Raw genomic sequence first — 25,179 nt, forward strand, 5'->3', positions numbered from 1 at the left:
CCGCCGAGCACGAGATGAATTATAAACACAAATTAAGCACATGAAAATTCAGTGGTGCCTGCCTGGGTTTGAACCCGAAATCATCGGTTAAGATGCACGCGTTCTAACCACTGGGCCATCTCGGCTCCGGTAAACACGTTGAACAGGAATCGTGGATTAACAATCCACTTTGATAAGTCAAAATGCATTTACGCCGCGACGGTGGCATTTGGGTCCTTAATCCTATACTAGATTTTTCTCGCGTTTTAGTGGTTGGTCATCAAGTTTAAGGTATATAACGTAGCCTTCATCATTCGTCAAATTCCGTTCAGTTATACAGACAGAGTTTCTTTTGCATCAACAATATTAGAACATTTAATAAAACTCTAACATGTCTGTACATACTCTCAGCTTCAATCGCTTTAAATATAACTGATTGGAATTGAACGCTAAATCTAATTGAGGGTACTTTTAAATTTGGAATTAAAAAAAAAAACAAGAAAAAATATATTTATATTGTTTATTGTATAAAAAAATAAAAAAAATTTTAAAGCTGCCAAAAATATAATCATAAATCCTTATCCTTGTAAAAACTTAATACGAATTCGAAAACTATTTTCATGAAGACAGTCTTACGTTTCCTATAAAATTAATATTTTTTACAACTGTAAACCTTAACGCTGATTGGCTAATAATCTAAAAATCTATTTTCAACATCGATCATTTCAGAATAGTTTAAAATAGCGCTTAAATACCGTATTATTTTCACCAATCTAAAATAATATTTATTCCAAAACCACAACAAATACACGAATATAAAATAGATGAACAATTTTATTTAATAACAATTCAAAGGAATCGTAAACGAACACAAAAAAATATATATTTTTGTAAATACGTTGAAGTAAAGCTGCCACCACACCTAAGAAAAAATCACGACAGATTTTCTGTCGTAAGTCGTTTATAAAAATTGTTACAATATTGTGTAATTCTTGGTGATTTTTTTGAAGAGTTTCCTTTGGAAACGAGTTGATTGGAACTTTTTTAATATTACATTTTTGTTACATATCGAGTATACCCAGGAGAATAGAACATGTTTAAAGACCATATTCTTCTAAAATACAAGCAGCACCAGCAGCAAAATACAACCACAATCCCATCTACAATTAAATTTGTCCATTTGAATACGAGACGCGTTCTTATTGATAAACAATTTTAACTGATTCGTTTATAATGACTATAATAATACTGTATATTCTTATATTATATATTATAATTAAGAAATAATATCATTAAAGTTTATAATATCTAATAAAGCTAACAAATCAACTATATTCAAGTAGCGTTATCACTCAATAATTTTTGTGGTAATATCGCTGGTGCCGACGAGAAATGTGTACACCGTTGACATCCAACCGCTGAACCAGTAGAGAATCAAACCCCAGAATATGAACCTCGTAACCAGGTCAACGAACCACATCCTGTAATGAAGAATTATTTCAATCATAACATGTCATAAGAACCAGAGTGAATTAGACGAGATTTTAATAAATTGTCTATAGTCGCAGTACGTCATAGCTACGTGTGAACGAATCCTTATTCATAAGCAGCCCGTAAATGTCCCACTGCTGGGATAAAGGCCTCCTCTCCCTTTGAGGAGAAGGTTTGGAGCATATTCCACCACGCTGCTCCAATGCGGGTTGGCGGAATACACATGTGGCTGAATTTCGTTGAAATTAGACACATGCAGGTTTCCTCACGATGTTTTCCTTCACCGCCGAGCACGAGATGAATTATAAACACAAATTAAGCACATGAAATTTCAGTGGTGCCTGCCTGGGTTTGAACCCGAAATCATCGGTTAAGATGCACGCCTTCTAACCACTGGGCCATCTCGGCTCATATTCGCCTATTCATTAATTCTGACTATTCTCAAACGCCAAAGTAGGTTGATATTAATTATTTCGTCAAATTACCATTATTAACTACTTGTTTTTACTGCGGCTTCGCTCGCGTGTTAGGAGGGACGGTCGTGGGTTTTAGGTAAAAAAAATAACTCATATCCTTCCTTGAATATCGAGTTTGCTTCACACCATATTTCATCAAAGCGTAACAGACAGACAAACATACAGACATACAGACTTACTTTCACATTTATAATATGAAAGGTTTAAACGCACTACTGATTCCAATCTTGGTAACTATGACGTAATGTCCTTTTTACCTTAAGTCACACTGGCTTACCCACCCATCAAACCAAAACACAACAATAATAAGTATTACTGTTTGTTGATAGAATATCTGATGAGTGGTTGGTACCTAGCCAAGCGGGCTTGAACAGAACCTTACCACCAGGCGTTTCCTCAAATATATATTTTTATATATGCATTAAATATACTAACACATTCATATGACGTCGTGCAGCTGGAAGAGTGTCGTCGTATTCCTTAAGAATAAATATTCTCGCAGCCCTGATGCAATCTTCGAAATACTTGGAAATATCTAAACCTGAAACATAAGATGAATCAAAATTACTAGTTCTATTTTGTGTACAATAACAAAACATACGAAAATATCTAACGTTAAGCACAGGAAAAACGGGGAAGGACTACGCTGTCCTAAGTAAAGTAGCCGTTTTTGGTATTCCAACTTTGTAGGGATATTAACAACTTAATCGATTATGAGCCTGCTGAGAGTCTAATTATAGCATTATAAATCCGTTCTTTAACAATAATAATATATTTTTTATTGATTTACAATATGCTACTTATATCAAGGAGGTCATGTACCCTTAACCCACCTTTTTTATTTATAAAATTGTGTGAACTTTGTTGATTCTTTATACTTTATTTCAAATGTCTTCAAGCGAGAAACCAATCTTTATTTTTTGTACCCCTTTGTATGTGTGTCTATTCAAATAATATGTTCTTGTTTTCAGGTAAAAATAATTAGATTAGTAAGGAATTAGATATATTTAACTCAAAAGTTAGTGAATTTAAATTTAGTTTACGTCATGTTATTAAACTTTAACTGTTTTACTTGCTTTTATGTAAGTTGTCATTTGTTTGTATTAATTTTAAGCGGAAACTTGATCGATTTATGTTTTTCTTATATTTGTTTTTTACTGTTAAATGTAATTATAATTGTTTGTTTCCCATATAAATAAACTAGGAGACCCCGATTGTTACGGACCAGTGACTTCCCAAACAATGCTTACATTTGCTAGACTTATTATTAAGTTTAAATTTTGTTTAAATGTATCAAGAGAAAAAAGGCAAAAAAAATATAAAACACAAGAAACAAATAAATTTGTTGTATAAGATCTAAAACTTTTCTTCGCCCAGCAGTGAAACAATCATAGTATGTTGGTGCCAAATACGAATATTTGGCTCACAGGTCCATTTAGAAAACCCGTAAAAGCGTCTAAACACTTTTAAAACATAACTTTTATTGGTTTTCCTCGTACAATAGTCGTATTATTTAAAGGGCAAATCAGTCGAAATTGTCATTAAAAAAGTACCTGTCTGTTTTTAGGTTGTCTCAAATAAACTTACTCTAAGTCAAAGGAAGGTTTAGTCAACATATCATGGCGGATATTGAACACGTACCGATAGCATCAATTTTGTAATCCCTCCGTTCCCTCGGATTGAGAATTTTCCGGACAGCCTGTGCGATGTCCGATTTGAAGTCCCATTGGTTGTTCGTGTAATATTCGAAAACGTCGAAGCCCTTGCTTATGCGACGATGTACGCGCATCAATCTGAAACATTTTTTTTTTTAATTTATAGTTATAGTATATAGTAATGGAATAGGCGTTTGTCTTCCATCTCACCTGATGGAAAGTGTAGATGAAGACGAAGGTGGTACACGCCCTCCCAAAAGAAACCTGTTGAGTCTACTCTTAGAGGCTCCAGAGTTCGACTTATCAGGAAAAATAGACCCAGAAAAATTGTTACCTAGCTTAATGATTCTTTAAGCTACTTTTTTATAATCTCTCTAACATACCGCTTGGATTAAACATGACTTAGAACGCTTGTTGACTTCCAGACAGCATATATAACATACATATATAATTGTATTTAACTAACATGACTGTATTTTTAGACGTTGCAAAAGAGTAACTACTGAGTTCTAGCCGGTTCTTCTCGGTAGAATCTACATTTCGAACCGTTGGTAGCTTCACTTAGTATAGTTTGTTAAATGACGATTCAAAAGTGCTTGCAAAAGCCTTCTTGAATGAAGTATATTTTGATTTTGATTTGATAATTTTGTACTTTGAGAAAAAAATCTTACCAATGATTATTATTTCAGCTTCAGCTTTAAACAAATTCTATTAATACGATTAGTACTTTTTTCTGTATTTTAAAATTCGTTTAAGCGTTAAAATTTATATACATACATCAGGGAATGTTACGGAATCTATGTCCACATGTAAATTTGTAAGCTGATGAACCGTAACAACAATACGCAAATCTAATTGTAATGTAATTATATTAACACTTACACAGGCTTATAACCGAGACAGAACAGCAGGGTGTCGATAAGGAGAGCTGGAATCCAGTGGAAGAACAGGGCGCATATGTTATGGTAAAGCCTGGAGTGTTTCATTGATCCTCCAGGATACCTGTAATGGATATTAAAGAAAAATATTCAATGAATTGTCACCCTTGTAAACAATAAAATATATATATAGTTATAGTATAGTTAATACTATTCAAGAGCCGAGATGGCCCAGTGGTTAGAATCGCGTGCATCTTAACCGATGATTTCGGGTCCGAACCCAGACAAGCATCACTGAATTTCATGTGCTTAATTTGTGTTTATAATTCATCTCGTGCTCGGCGGTGAAGGAAAACATCGTGAGGAAACCTGCATGTGTCTAATTTCAGCGAAATTCTGCCATATGTGTATTCCACCAACCCGCATTGGGCCGCATTGGAGCAGCGTGGTGGAATATGCTCCAAACCTTCTCCTCAAAGGGAGAGAGGAGGCCTTTAGCCCAGCAGTGGGAAATTTACAGGCTGCTAATGTACTGTTCTGTACTGATTTTGATTTCGATCTGATTCTTAAAACGGTATCGAGTTTTTGAAGCGGCACACTTACCATACCACACCGTTGAGTGGCACTCTGTTCATGATGATGTCACGGCCAGCGTCGATCATTTCAATCCACGTCACTTTTATCTCGGCTGATGATGTGAAGTTGACGACGTTCGATTTCGTATCACTTTAGACAAAAAATTAAAACATCAGAAAAATGACTTGAATTTTAAATTAGAAATGTGCGTCTCGGGACGCCCGAGTGAAATTATAGCTTTAACTAAAAAGTTGAACTATTTAATATTGTAATTGTTTAACTTGAGAAAAGCTTAAATAATTACTTAAATTTTATGTATATGAATATGACAATGTAATGTTTATAATATTGATTCAAAAATATATTTTTTATGGTAGAATGTCAATTTATACGAGCGCTGGTGGTCCATTTGCTAGTCCACATAACAAATAGAAAAAATGTCTAAGACGAAATATTTACCCATTTTTGATATAGTTCCAAACGCAAATCATGATACCGTTTATAAAAACGTCAACCGGTAAATAATCAGCGTAACTATTTCCTTTACAATACATAGATCTGATAACACCCTTTCCGGCACCTGAAACGTGACATAAAACTATTAAAGGTCGAGTTCAATAACCCCCCCAACTTCATAAGACCTCCATCTATGTAAATAGAAATAACTAAAAAAATAACGAAAAATAGAAAATGTTTTTTCTGTGATAGTTCTTATATGTAGATGTTGGTTTTTTAATATATAATTTTTTTATACCTATCAGAAGACCCGTCGGTCCGTTGATGTTGTCAGTCCAACCAGGCACCGGTTCTTGCCATATGGGTATCACTAAAACACATAATGTATTAAAGAAATATTCAAAATCACAAATGTGTAAGGGGATGTACAAAATAATATGAATGACTTTTTAGTTGACTGCACACCTTGGGAATGAAATGATCGCCTCCAGGCTGTTTCAAATAACTAAAATATAATTATCATTGTACATGGAAAATGGTTAAAAAAAATTAAAAAAAATATATCCCGCTGAGTTTCTTTCGCCGGTTCTTCTCAGGTCTGAGGTGCTAAATTCCGAACCGGTGGTAGATTTTTGACAATCAATAAGCAAAATAAAAGTAAACACTTCTATATTGAATAAAGATTTTTGACTTTGACTTTGAATATTCCGTTTAACAATTATCCATTAAGCATTGTAGGCAAATATCAAGGGGCCCCGTATGTGCTGGGGGCTAGGCAAACCAAAAATTTAATACAAATATCTTACATGTATAGATGGCAGGTCTATGTTATGTATTGAAAAAAACATAGAGATTATAAATAAAATTGCATTGTGATAGGTAAAATATAAAGGCCCCGAAATTTATTTTTCCTAGTGGCACCGAAATGCTTAATCCGGTCCTAGGCGGAAGTAACCATAAACCATTAAACCGAATTACATACCGACATGAGCCTATCTTATTCGAAGAACTGCTTGATTCAAACCATTATATAAGCCCATTTACTATTCAATTAAAAATTATAAGAATTCAAGGGTTTCATTGACCTATATACGAAGAAATTTGGTAACTCTTTTCTTTGTCGCACAGCCAAAACATGAAACTCTCTACCAGCAACCGTGTTCTCCTCCTCTTATAACCTCAGTGCCTTTTAACGAGGCGTGAAGAGGCATTGCGTCTTGAATGACTAGAGCTGTTCATTCTCGCTGACTGTACTGTCCGTCTTCGCGTTTGGACTCAAGTACCACTTACCACCAGGCGGAGTGAAGTCACATGCCTACCTGGATTGTAAAAAAAAACAATACTAACTAGTCGGTTAAAAATAAGTTTAAAATCTTACCAATGGAAGGTCTCAGGATTATAACAGGTATGTGTTCCATAGCTTCGACAGCGAGAGCTTCGCCCAAAGCTTTCGTGAATGCATAGGAATTAGGCAGCTTGCTTAACAACCTGTACAGACAAATGCGCTTAAAATAAACTGTTAATAATAAAAACTTAATTCTGATCTGTCTATCCGTTTGTATGTCTGTGTGTCTCTGTGTCTGTCTATCTATTGTTCTTCCACGGCCAAACCACTGAACCGAATTTGGTGAAATTTGGTATGAAGCTTTAACTCTAAGGATGATTATAGGTAACTTTTTTGCCTACCACCTGAAGGCCAACCACTAAAACGTCATAAAGGCATAACTTGGCTACATTTTTGTCATAGTAAATATTCCGTTACTGGTAAAAGTATATCTCTCTTCTAAAGGACTTTTCCTTCAGTTAGTGGATAAATTGGCAATATTTCATGCTGGTTTCTTCATGAATACGATGTTTTCCTTCACAGTTCAGACGTTTTAAAACCACATATTAAGAACATCTGTCTGTACCTGAACTTTATATGGTAGTGTTAGAATACGAGAGGAATTAAATCATTTTGGCCAAATTTCATCAAATACGGTTCAGTGACTCTGAAAGAGCAACAGACAGACAGACAAAGTTACTTTCGCATTTATAATATTAGTACAGATGTTGAAATAATGAATTACATACTTAGGTGTAATGGTAGCAATTGTTTCTTCATCCATCCACTCTACGGCTTCGATGATCTTGTGAGGATCAGCTGGTGGGGGGTACGGTCTCTCTTCTAGAAGTTTCTCGTGCAAGTGGCAGTAGGCCGTTGAAATATGGATGAAGAGCTAGAAGAGTGAAGAAACATTATAATTATATTATCTCCACCTTTGCCATTTAATCAATTTAACTGTAATTAAGTAGTTAAGACTTTTTACGAGTTAAATTTCAATTATATTTAAATAGGTTCTTGTGTTTGTTATTTAACAGGATAACATTGAATGTGAATCTACCACCGGTTCAGAATATAGATTCTACCTAGAAAAACCAGCTAGAACTTCTGTAGGTATTTTTTTATAATTAGTTTATTATCATTCCTCGGTTCTTCTAAGTTTCTATGTCTCCCTTTATTAACCAGTGGTAGATTTTTTGCCTATTAATTAATATGGGTAACGTTAAATAATGATTTTGACAATAATTTCTTGACACAAATCTCTAAATATTAGTTAAAATAAACTTACTTGAAGATGTTTACACTGCTTGGCCAGTTTGAGTACCAGTTTCGTGCCTCGGACGTTGAGTAGCACTGCCTTTTTCAATTCCTCGTCGAATCTAAATTAAGACATTGCCATATCATCAAGTTTTTATTAAATATGGGCAATATCCGTGAAGGTGGAATTTTGTAATTGACTATTAAGTAATTTCCTGTTGACTTAAGTACTAAACTTGAAATTTTAAGTGTAGCTCAGGATAGGATACGTTGAACTTAACACGTAATAGTCATAAGGAAACCTGCATGGGTTGAAAACATGCTAAATTTGCATTTATCTCATTGGAGCAATATTGTGGAAAAAGTACCAAAATTTCTCAGGTTGCAGATAGGAAATCTTAACCCAGAAGCTGATCAGCCTATTATTATTTATGACTGTATCGCTGGTTTATCGGCTATCCCGGAAGACATCAGATAGTAAAATCTCTTGCCAGGCGAGTAAAAAGTTTTTCTGTAAAAATTTCAATAGCAGCCCAAACTTTCCAAATTGGTAAAGTTTACTACGTGCCTTGTGCCTCAAATATCACGTATACCCTTGATACCCAAGATATTTTTCCGATCTAGTCGGATTTGCCATCACATTGGATCTACCTACCTCTTGAATCAAGCTTAAAACTTGTTCTAGGAGTGGGGACGACAATAGCCCAATGGGCCAGGGTGGAACTTTTCCACTACAATGCGCCCTGTGCTGTTGACTAGTGGTATTAATAGAGAATAATTCGAAAACATGTACTTTACCTGATGGTGGCTGCAGCATGAATAATGATGTTCACATTATCTATTATCAATTCCCTGTCATCATGACTGATCGCCAAGTCTGGGGCCGAGGCGTCGCCACTGATGATTTGTAATTTTTCCAACAGTGGTTCAATGCCACCACGCATCGTTCGGAGTTTCTCGAAGAGCTGAAAATTGAATATATATAAATTATTATTTTTTCTAAACAACGCGTAGCTCGACTAACGCGGTCATCTGATGGTAAGTCGTTATCATCCCAATCGGGATAGCAAATAGTTATCTCTGAAATCGTCCATGCACCACCAACCTTAAGAACTAATGATGTCATCTCTCTTGTGCTTGTTTAACAAGTTCATTCGCCCTTTAAGCCAGAGCAAGACATACAATGTACTTCTGTTTGTCAGTAGAATATATCTTGCGCAGTTACCCAGACGGGCTTACGAAATGAACCAGCTCTTGTCACCAGTGAAGGCAATAAGGCGAGGTGACATACTTTAAACAAAGGCTTTGCTATGCAACTATTAATCCAAGTTTCAAAGTTAAACAAACTTTTAAGACACACTGTACAAAGTTCGTTATCAAAATATACTTAAAAGTGAATCTTGCTAGCGTGTGATTCGTCATTCTACAAGGTAAAATTTATTGCAACGCCAAAAAGAAACTCAGTTGGTAATCTTTTGCAGGGCTGGGCAACCGGGTCCTACTGCCAAATATAGCTGTGCCCGCGACTTCGTGTGCGTTTGAATTTAACAAAAAAGTAATTGTTCAGAACGCACTAATTTAACTTATTAATTCTGTATTATGTATGTAGGCAGCTTTGTGATATTAAGTCGTTGGCAGGAGGCACCCGACGTGATGGCGGAGTGGTGACGTGCGCGAGGGCTGCGTGACTTTATTATTATTTTGTATATATGTAATTTAAAATAAAAGTAGCCTAAATTACTTCTTATTATATTAGCTATTTGCCAGTGAATGTTCCGTCAAAATCGGTCCAGCAAAACAAAAATTGTAAAAAAAATTATATTGGTGTATTTTGGTGTATACATACATGTATGTAATAAAAATCGATTATTTTAATATAACACCAGACACTCCAATTTTATTATATTTATAGAAAAAAAACATAACTCCGATGAGTTAACAATTTTAATGAAAGTTGTGTAGATATAGTAAAATTGAAAAAATTAATACATAATTTTATAAAATAAAAATTAGGGGCTACCTCTGGTGCCAGGCCCTAGGCCCTAAATCCGATCTTACTCTTTTTTAGCAATCATACAAATGGTATTATCGAAGTGTATTTTTATGAAAATAAACCAATATTAACCGCTATCCCTTTTATTATCTGTCATATTGTACGGTATATATGTATATATAATATATACGTTTAACTACATATATATATGAAATGTAATTGGTAGAGTTACAAATTTGAATCTATTTACCTTTCCCATTGAATTCATATCGCCTTATCTACTGGGCCATAGTTACGGAACAGTAAAAGTACAAATTAATTAAACGTCAAATATTTTAATAAAAGGCGAACAAAAGTTTGACCTAAATCGTGAAGAGATTGCGCTATTAGATCTAGTTGTAAGAGTGACTACACAAGAGCGTTCGGATCGCAGTTCAAAACTATTAGTTTAAAACACCGTACGTCATTATTTACTTTACAGAAAAGCATGGAACCCCATTCGTTATGACGTCCCCTGTTTCCATGGTAACTAATGAGTTTTTTTATGCCATTTGTTGAGCATATGGGCCATCTGATGGTAAGTGGTCACCACCGCCCATAGACAAAAGCGCTGTAAGTAATATTAACCATTCCTTACATCACCTATGCGCCATCAACCTTGGGAACTATGATGTTATGTCCCTTGTGCCTGTGATTACACTGGCTCAATCACCCTTCTAACCGGAACACAACAATACAGAGTACTGTTATTTGGCGGTAGAATATTTGATGAGAGGGTTGTACCTACCTAGACGGGCTTGCACAAAGCCCTACCACCAAGTTACGTAAGTCTTGACGCGTAAGCAAAGACGACTATTTTTCGGCCGCAGATTCGCTCGCGTTTTATGGATTGGTTAAGTAATATAAATTTGACAATTTACACAATATCTTTATCAATTAAAGCACATGTTATTCTGATGTATAAGCTATATTATTATAAAGTTTCATTAAAATCGATTCAGCCGTATTTGCGTGATAGAGTAACAAACGTACATTTTCAAACTTTCACCTTTATAATCATTACACAGTATAAAACAAAGTCGCTTACCGCTGTCTGTCCTTGTGTATGCTTAGATCTTTAAAATTACACAACGGATTTTGATGCGGTTTTTTTAATAGATAGATTGATTCAAGAGGAAGGTTTATATGCACAATATAGTAGAGAAACACTGATAATTACGCTTACATTGCAATATCCCACTGATGGGCGTAGACTGAGGAGAATATGGGCTTTTTAAGCAGGTCACTCAACTCGAGATGAATTAAACAAAATGTATTCCTACATAAAAAAGGCATTAGGCTCGAATACGTTTAACTATAACTAAAACTACGTTTTATTTATTGTCGTTTAAATTTGATTTAGTCAATATTTAAGCTCTTTTAATATATATTTAATTTTACTCTGTATTTTTAGATGGTGAAAAAGATTAACTGAGTTTCTTGCCGGTTCTTCTCGGTAGAATCAACATTCCGAACCGGTGGTAGCTTTACTTAATATAGTTTGTTAAATGATTCAAAAGTGCTTGTAAAAGCCTACTCGAATAAAGTATATTTTGATTTTGATTTTCCTTTAATTGAAAGAACACATAAATCCAAACATATTGCACGTAATGTATATATGCTGTATCTACTGATAAGTGTTTATGTGTGCGTGAATGTTGAATTTAATAAGCAAACAAAAAAAGCACGAAGAAATGATTGACATAACCTTTAGTATATTTCAGTATGTACTTAATATATCATTGTACTTATATATGTATGTTATAAACTCTTACAAATCGTTAGTGTGCAAGCAGTCTTAATATGTCGACATAGTCTTAGCCGGGAATGGTGAAAATTTCGACATCACAAGTGCGCAAGCGCGTACTTAGTATGACTTGTACAGCGTTCAAAATATTTTTTTTACTAAAGAGAATAAATAATGACGTTACATATAACAAGAAATGTCGGTTTGTTTTTATGTTACGGATAATATCGGCAACTGAATGTACGAATATTTCGCAAGCATTCGTATAACGAATACGAATATCTTTATTAGATAAAAATAATTGTAATCAAAAGTTATTGATAACTAGTTGTGCCTGCGGCGTCGCTCGCATTTTAGCCTGCTTCAAACTTTTCGTCAAATTCGGTGTGGTTTGGCTGTGAAAGAGCAACAGACAGACAGAGAGGATACCTTCGTCAACTGCGCCAAGCAGAATTAGTCTTAACCCTTATTGCTTCGGCGTGTTCTTCTAGGTCATGATGACTATATAGCAGGGCCGGATCTACCATATGAATTTTTGGGCTTCAGCCCAGTGCCCCTTAGATTCAAGGGGGCCCCAGCTAAGTCAAGTCAAAGTCAAAAAGATACGATAATGCGAAAGAATCCATAACTTTATTAAATTAAACAGATCGTATGGTTTGCAGCCTTGCGAGTCCTTATTATTCAAACCCATTCAATTAATTCAAGTCTACCTTCAGATATGTCTTAGGGAGCCTAAGTACTGTTAACCCAGGGCCCCCTTAACTCACAGTCCGGTCCTGCTATATAGTCTATATTCCATTGAAATCGTCTTAAGCTCTAAACTTTTAAAGGAAGATATCATTTTCCAAGAATTCCAAATATTCGTGAGTATCTCTCCAGTTACGCAAAAATAATCAGAAACAAACCCCGCTACTTTCACATCGCAAGCGACTCATAAACCACGGAGCTATCGAGGCTTCAAACTAAACATTACACTATGAATACGTCCGTCTATAGTTAAAACGATTTGTCAAGTTGCTTCAGAGGCTTATTTACTATTAATATTTTCCTCGTAAATGCCTTTTGTGTACGAATATTACTTAATTTTGTGACGAAAACATCATGCACACGCCATTATCGTTACATACGATGACATTTCCAGTAATGGCGACTACTTTAGTCGCATACTTTTAAGACAAACATGTGTTTTGCAAGTCTAGATATTACACTAGTTGACGCCCGCGGCTTAGCACGGACTTAGGAATTAGTCATCAATGATGCGTAGAACCATCATTAGATAGTATAAGACAAAGTCGCTTACCGCTGTCTGTTCCTGTGTATGCTTAGATCTTTAAAATTATACAACGGATTTTGATGCTGTTTCTTTTAATAGATAGATTTATTCAAGAGGAAGGTGTCTATGTATAATACATACGTAATTTCATAGAGGATATTGATAATTTAAAAGGTTTCTGAAATGATGTCGAAAATTAAGACATTTTTGCGCTTACTGAACGCTACTGGTAAACGCTGGCTGAACCCTACGAGATAGATCAAAATAATGTACCACAGTATTGTACACCTTAAAAAGGTTTTCAAAAAAGTCCACGATGGTATATGTCTATCTCTGAGGGATAGCCCACAACAACCATTTTTTATCCTTTACTTTTTACGAGAAATAATGGCTTATTTTCGAAGTGATTTTAAGTAATACAGCATTAATCCTTATCCAATTAAGTACCTCAAAGAGATTGTGCATTTAATATAGATATACATAGTCCTTTACAGCATGAAGTTTATATGAATATTTTCGAAGATATTACAGATTTAAAACACAGGGACATAGCGGTTTGTATTGTCTAGTGACTGAAAAACTGTGAACGTTGTAAGACATTCTGTAGTATATTTACTATCAGCATTGCAGCCGTGCGAAGCCGGGGCAGGTCGCTAGTTAAAAATATGCCTATGTCTCTTAATTTGGAGTCAAGCTTGCTTCGTATAAAATTTCATCAAATTCGGTTCAGAAGTTTGAACGAGATAAAATACAGACACACTTTCTAATCTGTTACATTAATACCGTAAACCGATTTTTGTCCCAGTGATTATGGGATGATGGCTGCTCATAAAAGATTAAGGTCTCATTTTGAAGAGCTCCAGCCGTAGACGTGCAGAAAATTAAAGGGGATTCTTGGTTGATAAACCTTGCTAAGCTTGAGGACTAAATTGTTAATTTAATATATAATTAATTTTACATTACATTACATTAGCAGCCTGTAAATTTCCCACTGCTGGACTAAGGCCTCCTCTCCCTTTGAGGAGAAGGTTTGGAGAATATTCCACCACGCTGCTCCAATGCGGGTTGGTGGAATACACATGTGGCAGAATTTCGTTGAAATTAGACACATGAAGGTTTCCTCACGATGTTTTCCTTCACCGCCGAGCAAGAGATGAATTTTAAACACAAATTAAGCACATGAAAATTCAGTGGTGCCTGTCTGGGTTTGAACCCGAAATCATCGATTAAGATGCACGCGTTCTAACCACTGGGCCATCTCGGCTCTAATTAATTTTAGACAGAGTAAAAAAGGTACTAAAGTACTAAAAAATATTTTAAATGAACGCAAAGTTTCGCGAGACACCCCCTAGTTTATAATACTCTATTAATATTAGATTTTATACCTCCTTCTATAGTATAGATAGTGAAACTTAAACCCAAAGGTTAATGGGTCAAAGAGAATTAATTGCTTTTTTATACGTAGCATCTATAAGAGTTTAGGGTAGGTCTGTTTATGCCGTGACGACGAACGGCTGACGTGACGCTCCCTTATGACGTCATGCTCCCTCTCCGCTCTCTGCTCCTTTGTATGTTTAGCGTATACTTGTATGTACCTTGTTGATATGTATTAATGTAATATTTAAGAAACATTAATTTGAAAAATAACTATAAAAAAGTTTACAGTGTGGAATATTATAACACAATTGCATTGTTCTTTGTTCGGAATTTGGGTTCTACCGAGAAGAACCGGCGAAGAATTTAGTAGTTTTTTTGTAGCCACAATTTTAATTACTCTGTGCCAAGTTCACATTAAAACACACATCTTTGAAATTGACGATAGTGACACGAATGCTGATTTACAATATTATAAGGCAGTCAAAGAATCATCAAGACAAGTTGCACTAGAGCATCAATCAGGAGGCCCTTAATTATTACCCAAATAAATAAACATTTTTTTTTGTTCCTGATCGAGAAAGTCAATGAGTATATAGGTATATTTACAGCGCCATGTTATACGATATATTAAGGTTTAAGGAAAGCACGTTAGAAAGTTACCTTTTTTGTAGAAGGCTTCGTAAAAACCATGTACCACAATGTACCCAATGATCACATCTTCTAACGCTAAACAGCAATAATTAGTATTGTTGCGATTCGGTTTGAAGGGTGAGCCGGTGTAACTACAGGCACACAGGCTGGTGTATTGGGGATGACCGATCTTTTACCATCAGGTGCTCCAGACGTACTATTTGTTATTTTTTAAAACAGTATGTACGTCAATCATTAATTCTTTTCGGTGCCAACTAAGCACTATAAAAGTATCTGACAATTAATTTGTTAGAAATAAATTCATAAAACCCAATTCAATTGATAAGAGAATGGAAATTTTCAATAGTAATGAAATTATCTTTCTTTTATTTATAAAAAAGCGACTCACCGCGTCATTGAGCATTTCTTCCAAGCGCTGTTTCGGTAACTTCCCTTTCTTCGGACGGACTAGCAGCATAATTTTTCCAATATTCGGACATTTTCTGTAAAATAAAAAGCAAAAATGTTTACTCCTTTTAGTCTACCAATACTAGATTGAACCGGTATGAACTGGTTAAAATCAACATTCTAAGCATACAAATATATTCGTAAATCCGAAAGTTTTTGGATGACCGTATGTATTTCTTAGCTCATGTAGTAAAACAAACGTTTCGCTGAACTTGAAACTACTAATAGATCTCTATTTTTAAAATCCGCTTTTTACCAGTCATAACCGGTTTGCGTTTTTACTGGGAACAATTGTCTAAGCCGAATGTTCAGTAGCATTTTTTATCTATGCAACTGAGGTCAGACTGCACTGACTTGTTGGTAGTAAGTGGTTTATAATTTAGCAATATAGAAAATGAACAAATTTATCTCTTGTTTCATTTTCAAAATAGTACCAAATATATAGCAACTAGCCCATTTCCAATTAAATACTAATATCATTATTATTTTAAACCTAGTTAAAATAGGCTTCATGACCAAGTACCTACTTGATTTAGAATTTTAGGATCGTACCTTTGTCTATTTAAACTAAATACGTATCATTCAACTTTCCTCTGGCAACATTTATAAGTTGAAGTATAAAATAATTAATTCTACAAATAATTACTATCATTAACTCCGTAAATAGTTAATGATTTCTATAGATTAACTTGTTCTAACCAGCGGTTATTATCGCTCATATAAATGTTAACATCAAGAAATATGTCTTACCTTAAAAGTTTCTCCACCAGCACCTTCCCCATGAATCCCGTACCACCAGTTACGAGTAGAGTCAGCCCCTTGAAAGTATCTGATATTCGGTCCGGCATCGCGTCCAGTTCCTCTGACGAGAAGCCTTCGGAAGACATGGTGAAGCCTGCAAGACAAATTCATTAATTAATAAAAACTTAGTCTCTTGGAATATTAAATAACCAGCTGAGCTAACCGATTTATTTTTATTTATTTATACTTTTAGGGGGTCGGGGGGAAGGTTTTTGGACAAGTGTTTGGTATTATAGTATATAATCGGTTGAGTACTTTAGAGTCATTTCTAATAGCTAGGAGTGTACAATTGTCATGAACTGCTGAGATAAAAATAACAAAAAAACCTGCACAAGATCTTTTCCTAAGTCATTTCGAGAGCAATCAACTAATGACGTAAATCGGTGGTGCCCGTATTTGGGTCGTCATAGCGACAATTAAATTTGCTTCTTATAACGAGCACCATTGTACGTTCAACGGAATTCCCCGTATAGTAAACATTGTCAAATAAGTCGGTATTCGCTTGCGCAATCGCCGAGATGACATGCAATTTGCGATGTCGTCTGTCATTTCTTTGACGCAAAAATGACGCTTATTCTATTGTGTTGCGTTATTTCATTATGTAATTATTTCTATCGTGTAATATTAAGAAATAAACCGCCAAATACGCTTCTTGTAATTACATCGTGGTGGACCATCCACACCGATATTTTAATGGCCGAAACACTGATCTGAATTCGTTGATTTTTGGATATGAAGCAAGCTTAAACCATAAGGAGGACATGAGATACTTTTTATGCCTAAAACCTGCCTAATACCGGTTACTATTATAGCTTACCAATTTTTTTTTTTCTTTTTTGTTGTGTTTTTTGTAGATTACGTTACTACTTAATCTAGAAATTATTGTTGTTTTTTTTTTTACTTTTTATAATTGTGCCGTGTCCTAAATAAACATTTCTTTCTTTCTTTTTTTCTATCTCTCTCTCTCTTTCCTTCGTTCTTTTTTTAAAACGCGAGCAAATCTGTGACCTACAACTAGTGATACTATAAGTGATACTATAAATACAAGTAGCTTGCCGTTTTTTTCCTCTTCTTCTAAACTACACGATTTTGATGAATTGTTCACAAAAATTTACGCAATTCCTTCCAGAATATTCTAGTATTTTTTCTTTTATGGTACTAACAATGCTAGCGTGGATTAAATCATAAGATATACAAATGATACGCTATAAAATAGATATACATTGAACATTATGATAAACTTATTATTCCTGTTCTTCGACTGTATACATCTTTAGTGGAGTTATGTATACGGTTTTACAAGATAATCCCAAATTGTCATATCAGCCTCCGTAAAATTTAAAACAGCTATGTTTGTGTGCATAAGAAACTAATTACCGAGTTCATGGATAATAGCACACCTGGGAATGAAACGATCGCCTCCAGACTATTTCTTTATTGAAAACAATTACAAATGTAAGTACAAATTAAACGTTAAATACACGTTGAGTTTCTTTCGCCGGTTCTGTTCCAAGCCGAAGGCAGTTTATATTCTGCCAACCAATAAGTGTAGTAATGTTTCTATATATACTAACTGAATTTGAATCAAAAGTCAAAACAATATTTTCACCAAAAAAAATAGTCACAACTTATGTTCATTTTCAGTCACACAACTAATTATATAACTTTTTCCTACATTAGTCATCTCACACACACTAAGACATCTCGTAAGCACGCACGTCAGTCATCTAATTCACGCTGATAATTTAGCGTTTACTGCATGTAATGTTTGTTTGGACTAATAGTGCAAAAACATTCATTAAAAGTATATAACCTCCTTTGCCTCCACTGGTGACAGGAGAGTTTATTTATCGTCCAGATCTGCTAGCATTCTTGTCGCCACTCCACGCGGTCATGATTTGTACATTTATTATATATTAAGGCCATAATATTAATAATTCTTATGTAAATATATTTTTTTCATACTGATGTATTATTAAATATATACTATTATGAACTAAGTATATATCAGTACTGACTTTTGTCAAAAAAAAACCAAGTTCTCATTCGTCATGGTGACTACAAGGTCCCATCTAAACCATCCATCGATACATACTAAAAATTTCATCATAATTTGTCCAGCCCTTTCTGTTCCGTGAACATACGTACAGAATAACAATTAATTATATGTACAAATACGTAAAGCATTATATATAACAATTACTATGAAATCAAAAACATGCTTATGGTTGAATAAGCAGAATAAGAATATTTTCATTTGCATAAACAATTTCGAATGATAAATTAAATTTTAATATAATTACATTATACGTATACATTTATATATTAAAGCAATATAATATTTATTATTTTCTATAATTGTTAATATCAATAGTACTATTGTACATTATTAACAAAATTGATAAGTATATCCGTTTAAACGTCGCGTACCGTTCACAGTTGCATAATCTCCGCGTACTGTTCAAGCAATTGCACAAACTTTAGGGCCAAGGACGAATGTGTACAAACGTTGGGTCCAATGTTGGTTCAACGTACAAACAAATCGTAAGCAATACATACATTACAGGTCACAACCTCGTGTATTGTTTGCAAATAAGCGGAACTAACAGTTTTATCTTTTTTCCGAGAGTTATTTTTAGTCTATTCCAACATGGGGACAAAAGCCAAATAAACAACATTTGACATCGAATTGACGCCATTTCATTGGTTGAGAGTTTCAGTAAATGATATTTATTATGGATTAAATATTACCGGCACTTTGGAAGTAAAATTAAAGTGGACACAAATAGTTAAGTGTAAAAGTGTTGTATTGTAAATAAAGATATATTTAATCAAACTTTTAAAAGGGTACAATCATATTATTTATAAGAAAATCGCACGGAATGCATGGATCTAAGGTTTGTTTATCTTTATTCCTTCTTTGATTGGCATATATTATATAATAATATATTAACGTGTACGCGTTCATCTCCGTTAGTCGGTTTTGAATAATAATTTTTGCATTTGATCTAATTTTTCAAAACGGCAATACCACACGCCACGGCGTCACGAAACTGCGCGGAGTAGCTAGTCTATACATACATATAATCAAATTGGAGTGTCTATTTGTAACATTAAAATAACAACTTTTTACTAAATGCATATGTATACACGGTACATATACCGAAACAACATTTTTTACAATTTTTATCTGTCTGTCTGTTTGTTCCGGTTAATCTCTGGAACGGCTGGACCGATTTTGAAGGGACTGTCACTAATATTATAACAAGGAGTAACTTAGGCTAAGGCAATAACTTTTTTGTTGAATTCAAACTGCGCGAACGCGACTTCGTGCGCGTTTGAATTTAATAAAAAAGCGTGACTTTATTATTATTTTACATATAATTCTAAAATAAAAGTAGCCTAAGTTACTCCTTATTACATCAGCTATCTGCCCGTGAAAGTCCCGTCAAAATCGGTCCAGCCGTTCCAGAGATTAGCCGGAACAAACAGACAGACAGACAGACACACAAAAATTGTTAAAATGTTGTTTAGGTATATGTACTTTGTATACACACATATGCATTTATTAAAACGCGGTTATTTTAATATTGCAAACAGACACTGAGATATATAGATTTTAAATGTTGACTTAACCTGAAATTTAATATTTTTTTTCTCGATTTTTCTCGTTATAATCGACATTTCGAATAAATATTTAGAGCCTACTAAAAGCTATCGGCCCAGGACAAATTAAAGTGCAGGTATGTGTGCAAAGACAGGTAGACTCTCTGTATTTGATGAGTGTTGTGTTCAGGTGGCTTTACTTGCGTACAGACTTCCTAGCTGTGTTTTAGAGAATTGAGATTTGATCCCAGGACCTCAGTATCAGCAACTTTATATTTAGCCATAAGAACAACGAGTAACAATAAGTTAAGCGTGTCAGTTGTGACGTCAACGACGCTGTGACGTCACGCTCTTACAATTAAGTTCAAGGTCATGCAATTTCATTGTTTCAAATCAAGATAAACCCATTTGTAAACATGTTTTGAAACAGTATCATTACAACTGTGATATGATCTTTTGTATTTTGACAACATGAGGCAAAACGAAATGGTTGTTTCAACCAAATATTTATAAAACTCACATCACACTATTGAAAATAAACGCTTTGTTGGCTTATATGACCTAGTCTAGGTTGACCTAAGTTAACACTCCCATGTACATGTCAGTCACCTCCTCGTGAGCTTGCTCGTCAGCCACGGCAGAGACTGGTGGGATGCCGCGGGGCTGCTCCTGATACTTCCCCGATAGGCGTCAGGAAGGACCATGTGAGTGGCTCGTTGGCTAGGAGGGAATGGGAGGGCTCGCTACTCTCCCATGGAAAGCATTTAAAGACGTCCTGCTCCTGAACTTTTTGAGGTCGTCTCGTAGTGGCATCCCATCAGATTGAGGGAATAGCGACTGTATTCGTGTTTGCGCACAGACATGTGCAATTTAATATCACCAGCTCCGTTGACTATGATACTGTCATCATTGACACTGTCGCCGAAATCCTTCAGGATAACATCAACATCACTAATACTAACAAGAAGACAGTTTCGCTATAAGAAACTTACAAATGTAGTTTACAGTTCCTAGAGCGATTCAAGTTGAGCGACAATTGGAATCTATAACTAATTAACTTAAAAAGTTATGACTGTAAGTATGTCACTGTTGTACAAAGATCTATCCTTTCGAGGAGAGGTTTTTGAGTTTATTCCAACACAATGCGGAGCTACATCTGAGATGTGCAGGTTTCCTCACGATGTTTTCCTTCACCGCTAAGCACGACCTAATTTATAAACAGAAGTCAAACCAACTACTGGGTCATTTCATCTTTTTCTAATCTCTGTGCAGATCTGTGTGCTTCAGTGATTATTACATCATATGCAGATTCTTAACTTAAGCAGTATGAAATTATTTTGAAATCCTTGACCAGATTTGTAACTGTGACCTCAGGACCACGGTTCCAGTCACTGGACCATATCGTATGTATGTTTGTCAAACGAGGCAAATGTTGAATGTAATAAATTAGCAATTAGATCCAAATTTCGTTTACTTGATGGTAGGACTGTGCAAACCCGACTAGATACGAGTAGGTATTTTTTTTTATGATATCGGTAGGCGGACGAGCAAATGGGCCACCTGATAGCAAGTGGTCACCACCGCCCATAGACAATGGCGTTGTAAGAAATATTCCTTACATCACCAAGGCGCCATCAACCTTAGGGACCAAGATGTTATGTATCGCCAAACAGCAGTACTCAGTATAATTGAATTCCGGTTTGACGGGTAAGTTAGACAGTGTAACTACAGGCACATCATAGTTACCCAGGTTGGGGATGCATTGATTAAGAGACGGATAATAAATATTTTTTACAGTGCAATAAGTGCGGTTACCACTTACCATCCAGCTGATTAGATAATAACAAGACTGCAGACCATGTAAAAAAAATTTTTTAAGGAGTCTACTGATATATACGTAACCTTTTTTACGGAAATTTTGAACATTAATTTTGTGCAATTATTTTTTTTATCGATATATCTTTATGGTATATCAAAACCATGGATACAGATAAATACAACAGCTTCAGTCACCACCGAGTGGCAATGCAGTGGCATCTTATAAAGCTTATCTTTGCATTATTCTGACATCTATACCAATATTATAAATACTAAAGTAACTCTTTCACGGGCAAATCACTGAACCGAATTTGATGAAACTTTATAAAACACAAGCTCGAACCTCAATATGGGACGTGTACTACATTTTTATACCAAAAATTTGAGGACATATGGTCCTTAGAAATTGTCTAACGCGGGCGGCAACTAGCTTAACACAAATAGCCGTAATCATTTAATCAATATCTCTAAAAGACCTCTATTTTTAAGGCATTCTAATAAAACATGATGTATATCCATTATGTATATCACACAATATACTACAAAATATTCATCCTGTATTGTTTATACTCTTTGGAGAAATACCGTAACGTAAACCAGTTGAGAGGACGCCTCAGAAGTACCTCAACTAGAAATGGCAAAATAATTGAATACATTTTGAAAGCTAAACAATTTCACATACAAGAGTTATTTAGCGTCGCATTAATTAAACGACACCTACACGCTAACACGTTACATAATTCAAGCACATCCGCGTGCAAAAGTAAGTGCAAAATTACAAATAACAGTTTTGTAAGTCTGTGTATAAACAGTGGAGCAACGTTCCAGTTCAATAAGTTTTTAGCACAAAGTAAGATGTTTAAAACGATTCAAAATTGTTAATTCTTGTTTTTTGAAATCCTTACGTCCTTTCAATTATAACGAATCGTTAGCGTAATTTTACTTCGAGAATGATGGGTTTTATTTTCAGAGAGTATGTGATAAATAATATTACTAATACAGTAACTTTAGTTTTTAAAGTAGTCTCTACTGAGATATATCTGTCTCTGTCACACAGGTAAATTAAGAATAACGTCCGATTCTAAATCAATTAACGGTGCGATTCTATACGAATTAACTTTGTATCTCACTTATGAAACATTGGCAACATATGACACGCCATTTTGATATGTATATTATTATAAATTTAATAATAATTATAGTTAATGTCGCATATCAATGGTGGTGGTTATCTCGTTTTCAAATTTAAAAAGCTTAACCGAGCACACATTGCTATATAGACCCGATTTAATTGGGTCTTGTTTTATTTTATTAGTTAGGAAATATATTCGACTAAAACTAACAAGAAAATCTAGGTAAAGCAATTTGTTCTGAATGTGCATTGAATTGGTAGTGACAGCATTTGTAACACGGAAGTGTTTATGTATATTTGAAATAAAATGTGTATAGTTAATTTAATATGCCATTATATTAGTGAAAAAAGGACTTAGTTTCTGTGAGTTTTCAGTTTAATCTTAATTCATAACGATATCAATCAAAGTTAATCCTAAAATACTACTGTTGCAATGAACCTACTTGCATATTTTTTTTATTAATAGCAAAGGTATAAACGTATACAGCCGATACCAGAACAAAATAAAAAAAAATAAAAACAAATCGGTAACTTATTTATAAATCAAATCGCGTTCTGGGATTAATTATGTATGTAGCTATAGTACATTGTATGTCTTTATCGGACGTTGAAGTCTAAAGACGATAAAACTTATTTTATTTGAAGAGAGTAATTTATCTTTTATGTAGATACGTGTTTCAATAGATTTTTGCAATTTTAGCTTATTTAAGTTAGTTAACGAATTTTTATTCTACAATATAATTTAATAAAACAAAAACGTTTAATTACTAATTGTTTTAATAATTACTTATTTTTAACGTTAATCAAAAAATTAAAAACATCATCAAAATATACTTTATTCAAGGTTTGACTTCTACGAGAACATTTGAGTGATCACTTTACAGAACTATGTTAAAACTTAAAAGTCAAGCTACCACCGGTTCGGAATGTAGAGTGAACCGAAAAGAACTGGGCAAGAAACTCAGTAGTTATACTTATACAATTAATTTTATATATAGAAAAAAATAAATATTATGTAGAAATACCCAGATAAGATATTTAACAAGATTAAATAATCTCAAATTACCTTCACAGGAGATGAAATGGACTTAACTAACCGTGTCCGTGACTCATTTAGTATCACGTACTAGTTGTCGCCTGTGGCTTAACTCGCGTTTTAGGGGTTTTAGGAGTTCAAGCTAGCTTCAAATGAAATTTCATGAAATTTAGATAAAGATCTACACGAAATGTTAAACATATCACTTGTTTAATTATTATGTTGTCTGTAATTTAGATCCATCCAGGCCGATTCATTTTTTGGAAATGAATCGGCCTGGATGGGTGAAAGATGTTACGTCCCTTGTGCCTGTAGTTACACTGGCTCACTCACCCTTCAAACTTTCACCCTGCTGTTTGGCAGTAGAATATCTAATGAGTGGGTGGTACCTACCCAGACGGGCTTGCACGAAGCCCTACCACCAAGTAGACAAAAAAGAAGTAAAATTAGTAACCATTGACATCGAACTGACGCCATATCATTAGAGAGCTTGAATAAAATCTATGATAAACATTATGCATTCGCGTTTTGGACGTCGACGAAGTTTTTATAGAACTTTGGAAGTAAATTGAAGCGGATATAAGTAGTTAAGATCAATATTGTTGTGTTAAAAACAAACATAATTATTAATCAAGAACTGTTAGTAGGGTACAATATAGCTGAGCGTAAATTTAAGGTTTGTTTATCTTCATTCCTCGATTGGAATAGACTATATATGTAACCGTGGAGTTTTATTCACCGGTTCTCATCCTCCTCCAGAGGTCCTCCTTTTTGCACACGGTACATTATTTAAGAAAAAATATCTCAAATATCTTAAGACTAAATTTCATAGCAGTTAGTAAATAAAAACTAAAGTTTGCACTTGAAACGAACAACGAATGATACTTTGAATCGTACTAGACAACTAACTATTGTCTTAACAGGAAACCAATTCGTATCACGTACATTTAACGTCACGATTTGTACTATATCTGAATATATATGTATATATGTGTAACGATAGTATCATCTTGACTATGCTACGACTATATATTTTAATTTCATTTTATTTGAGTATTATTATAGAATTAATTATTGTACACTTATTTTATATTATATTGTACACTTGTAATAATAATATAATTTATTTATTAATATCGACATTTATTTATTGGTTTTAGTTATAGA

The 25,179-nt window shown here is 34.3% G+C and overlaps 1 protein-coding gene across 1 annotated transcript in view; it reads right to left on the reverse strand.

Moving 5' to 3' along the window:
- Positions 1-546: 546 nt before the first annotated feature.
- LOC125074965 (fatty acyl-CoA reductase 1) overlaps positions 547-25,179 on the reverse strand; it is a 29,728-nt gene continuing 5,095 nt past the window's right edge. Inside the window, exons 2-14 of the mRNA XM_047686452.1 lie at positions 16,370-16,514; positions 15,561-15,654; positions 8,891-9,057; positions 8,124-8,214; positions 7,585-7,730; positions 6,890-6,999; positions 5,810-5,881; positions 5,515-5,635; positions 5,083-5,205; positions 4,484-4,603; positions 3,588-3,739; positions 2,382-2,487; positions 547-1,460 (exon numbers count right to left, since the gene is read on the reverse strand). Of these exons, the coding sequence (XP_047542408.1) occupies positions 1,328-1,460; positions 2,382-2,487; positions 3,588-3,739; positions 4,484-4,603; positions 5,083-5,205; positions 5,515-5,635; positions 5,810-5,881; positions 6,890-6,999; positions 7,585-7,730; positions 8,124-8,214; positions 8,891-9,057; positions 15,561-15,654; positions 16,370-16,506 (1,572 nt within the window). The 5' untranslated portion in view covers positions 16,507-16,514 and the 3' untranslated portion in view covers positions 547-1,327. The remainder of the gene's footprint in view (positions 1,461-2,381; positions 2,488-3,587; positions 3,740-4,483; positions 4,604-5,082; positions 5,206-5,514; positions 5,636-5,809; positions 5,882-6,889; positions 7,000-7,584; positions 7,731-8,123; positions 8,215-8,890; positions 9,058-15,560; positions 15,655-16,369; positions 16,515-25,179) is intronic.

The sequence above is a fragment of the Vanessa atalanta genome, chromosome 29 (genome assembly GCF_905147765.1).
Source record: "Vanessa atalanta chromosome 29, ilVanAtal1.2, whole genome shotgun sequence".
NCBI lineage: Eukaryota > Metazoa > Arthropoda > Insecta > Lepidoptera > Nymphalidae > Vanessa > Vanessa atalanta.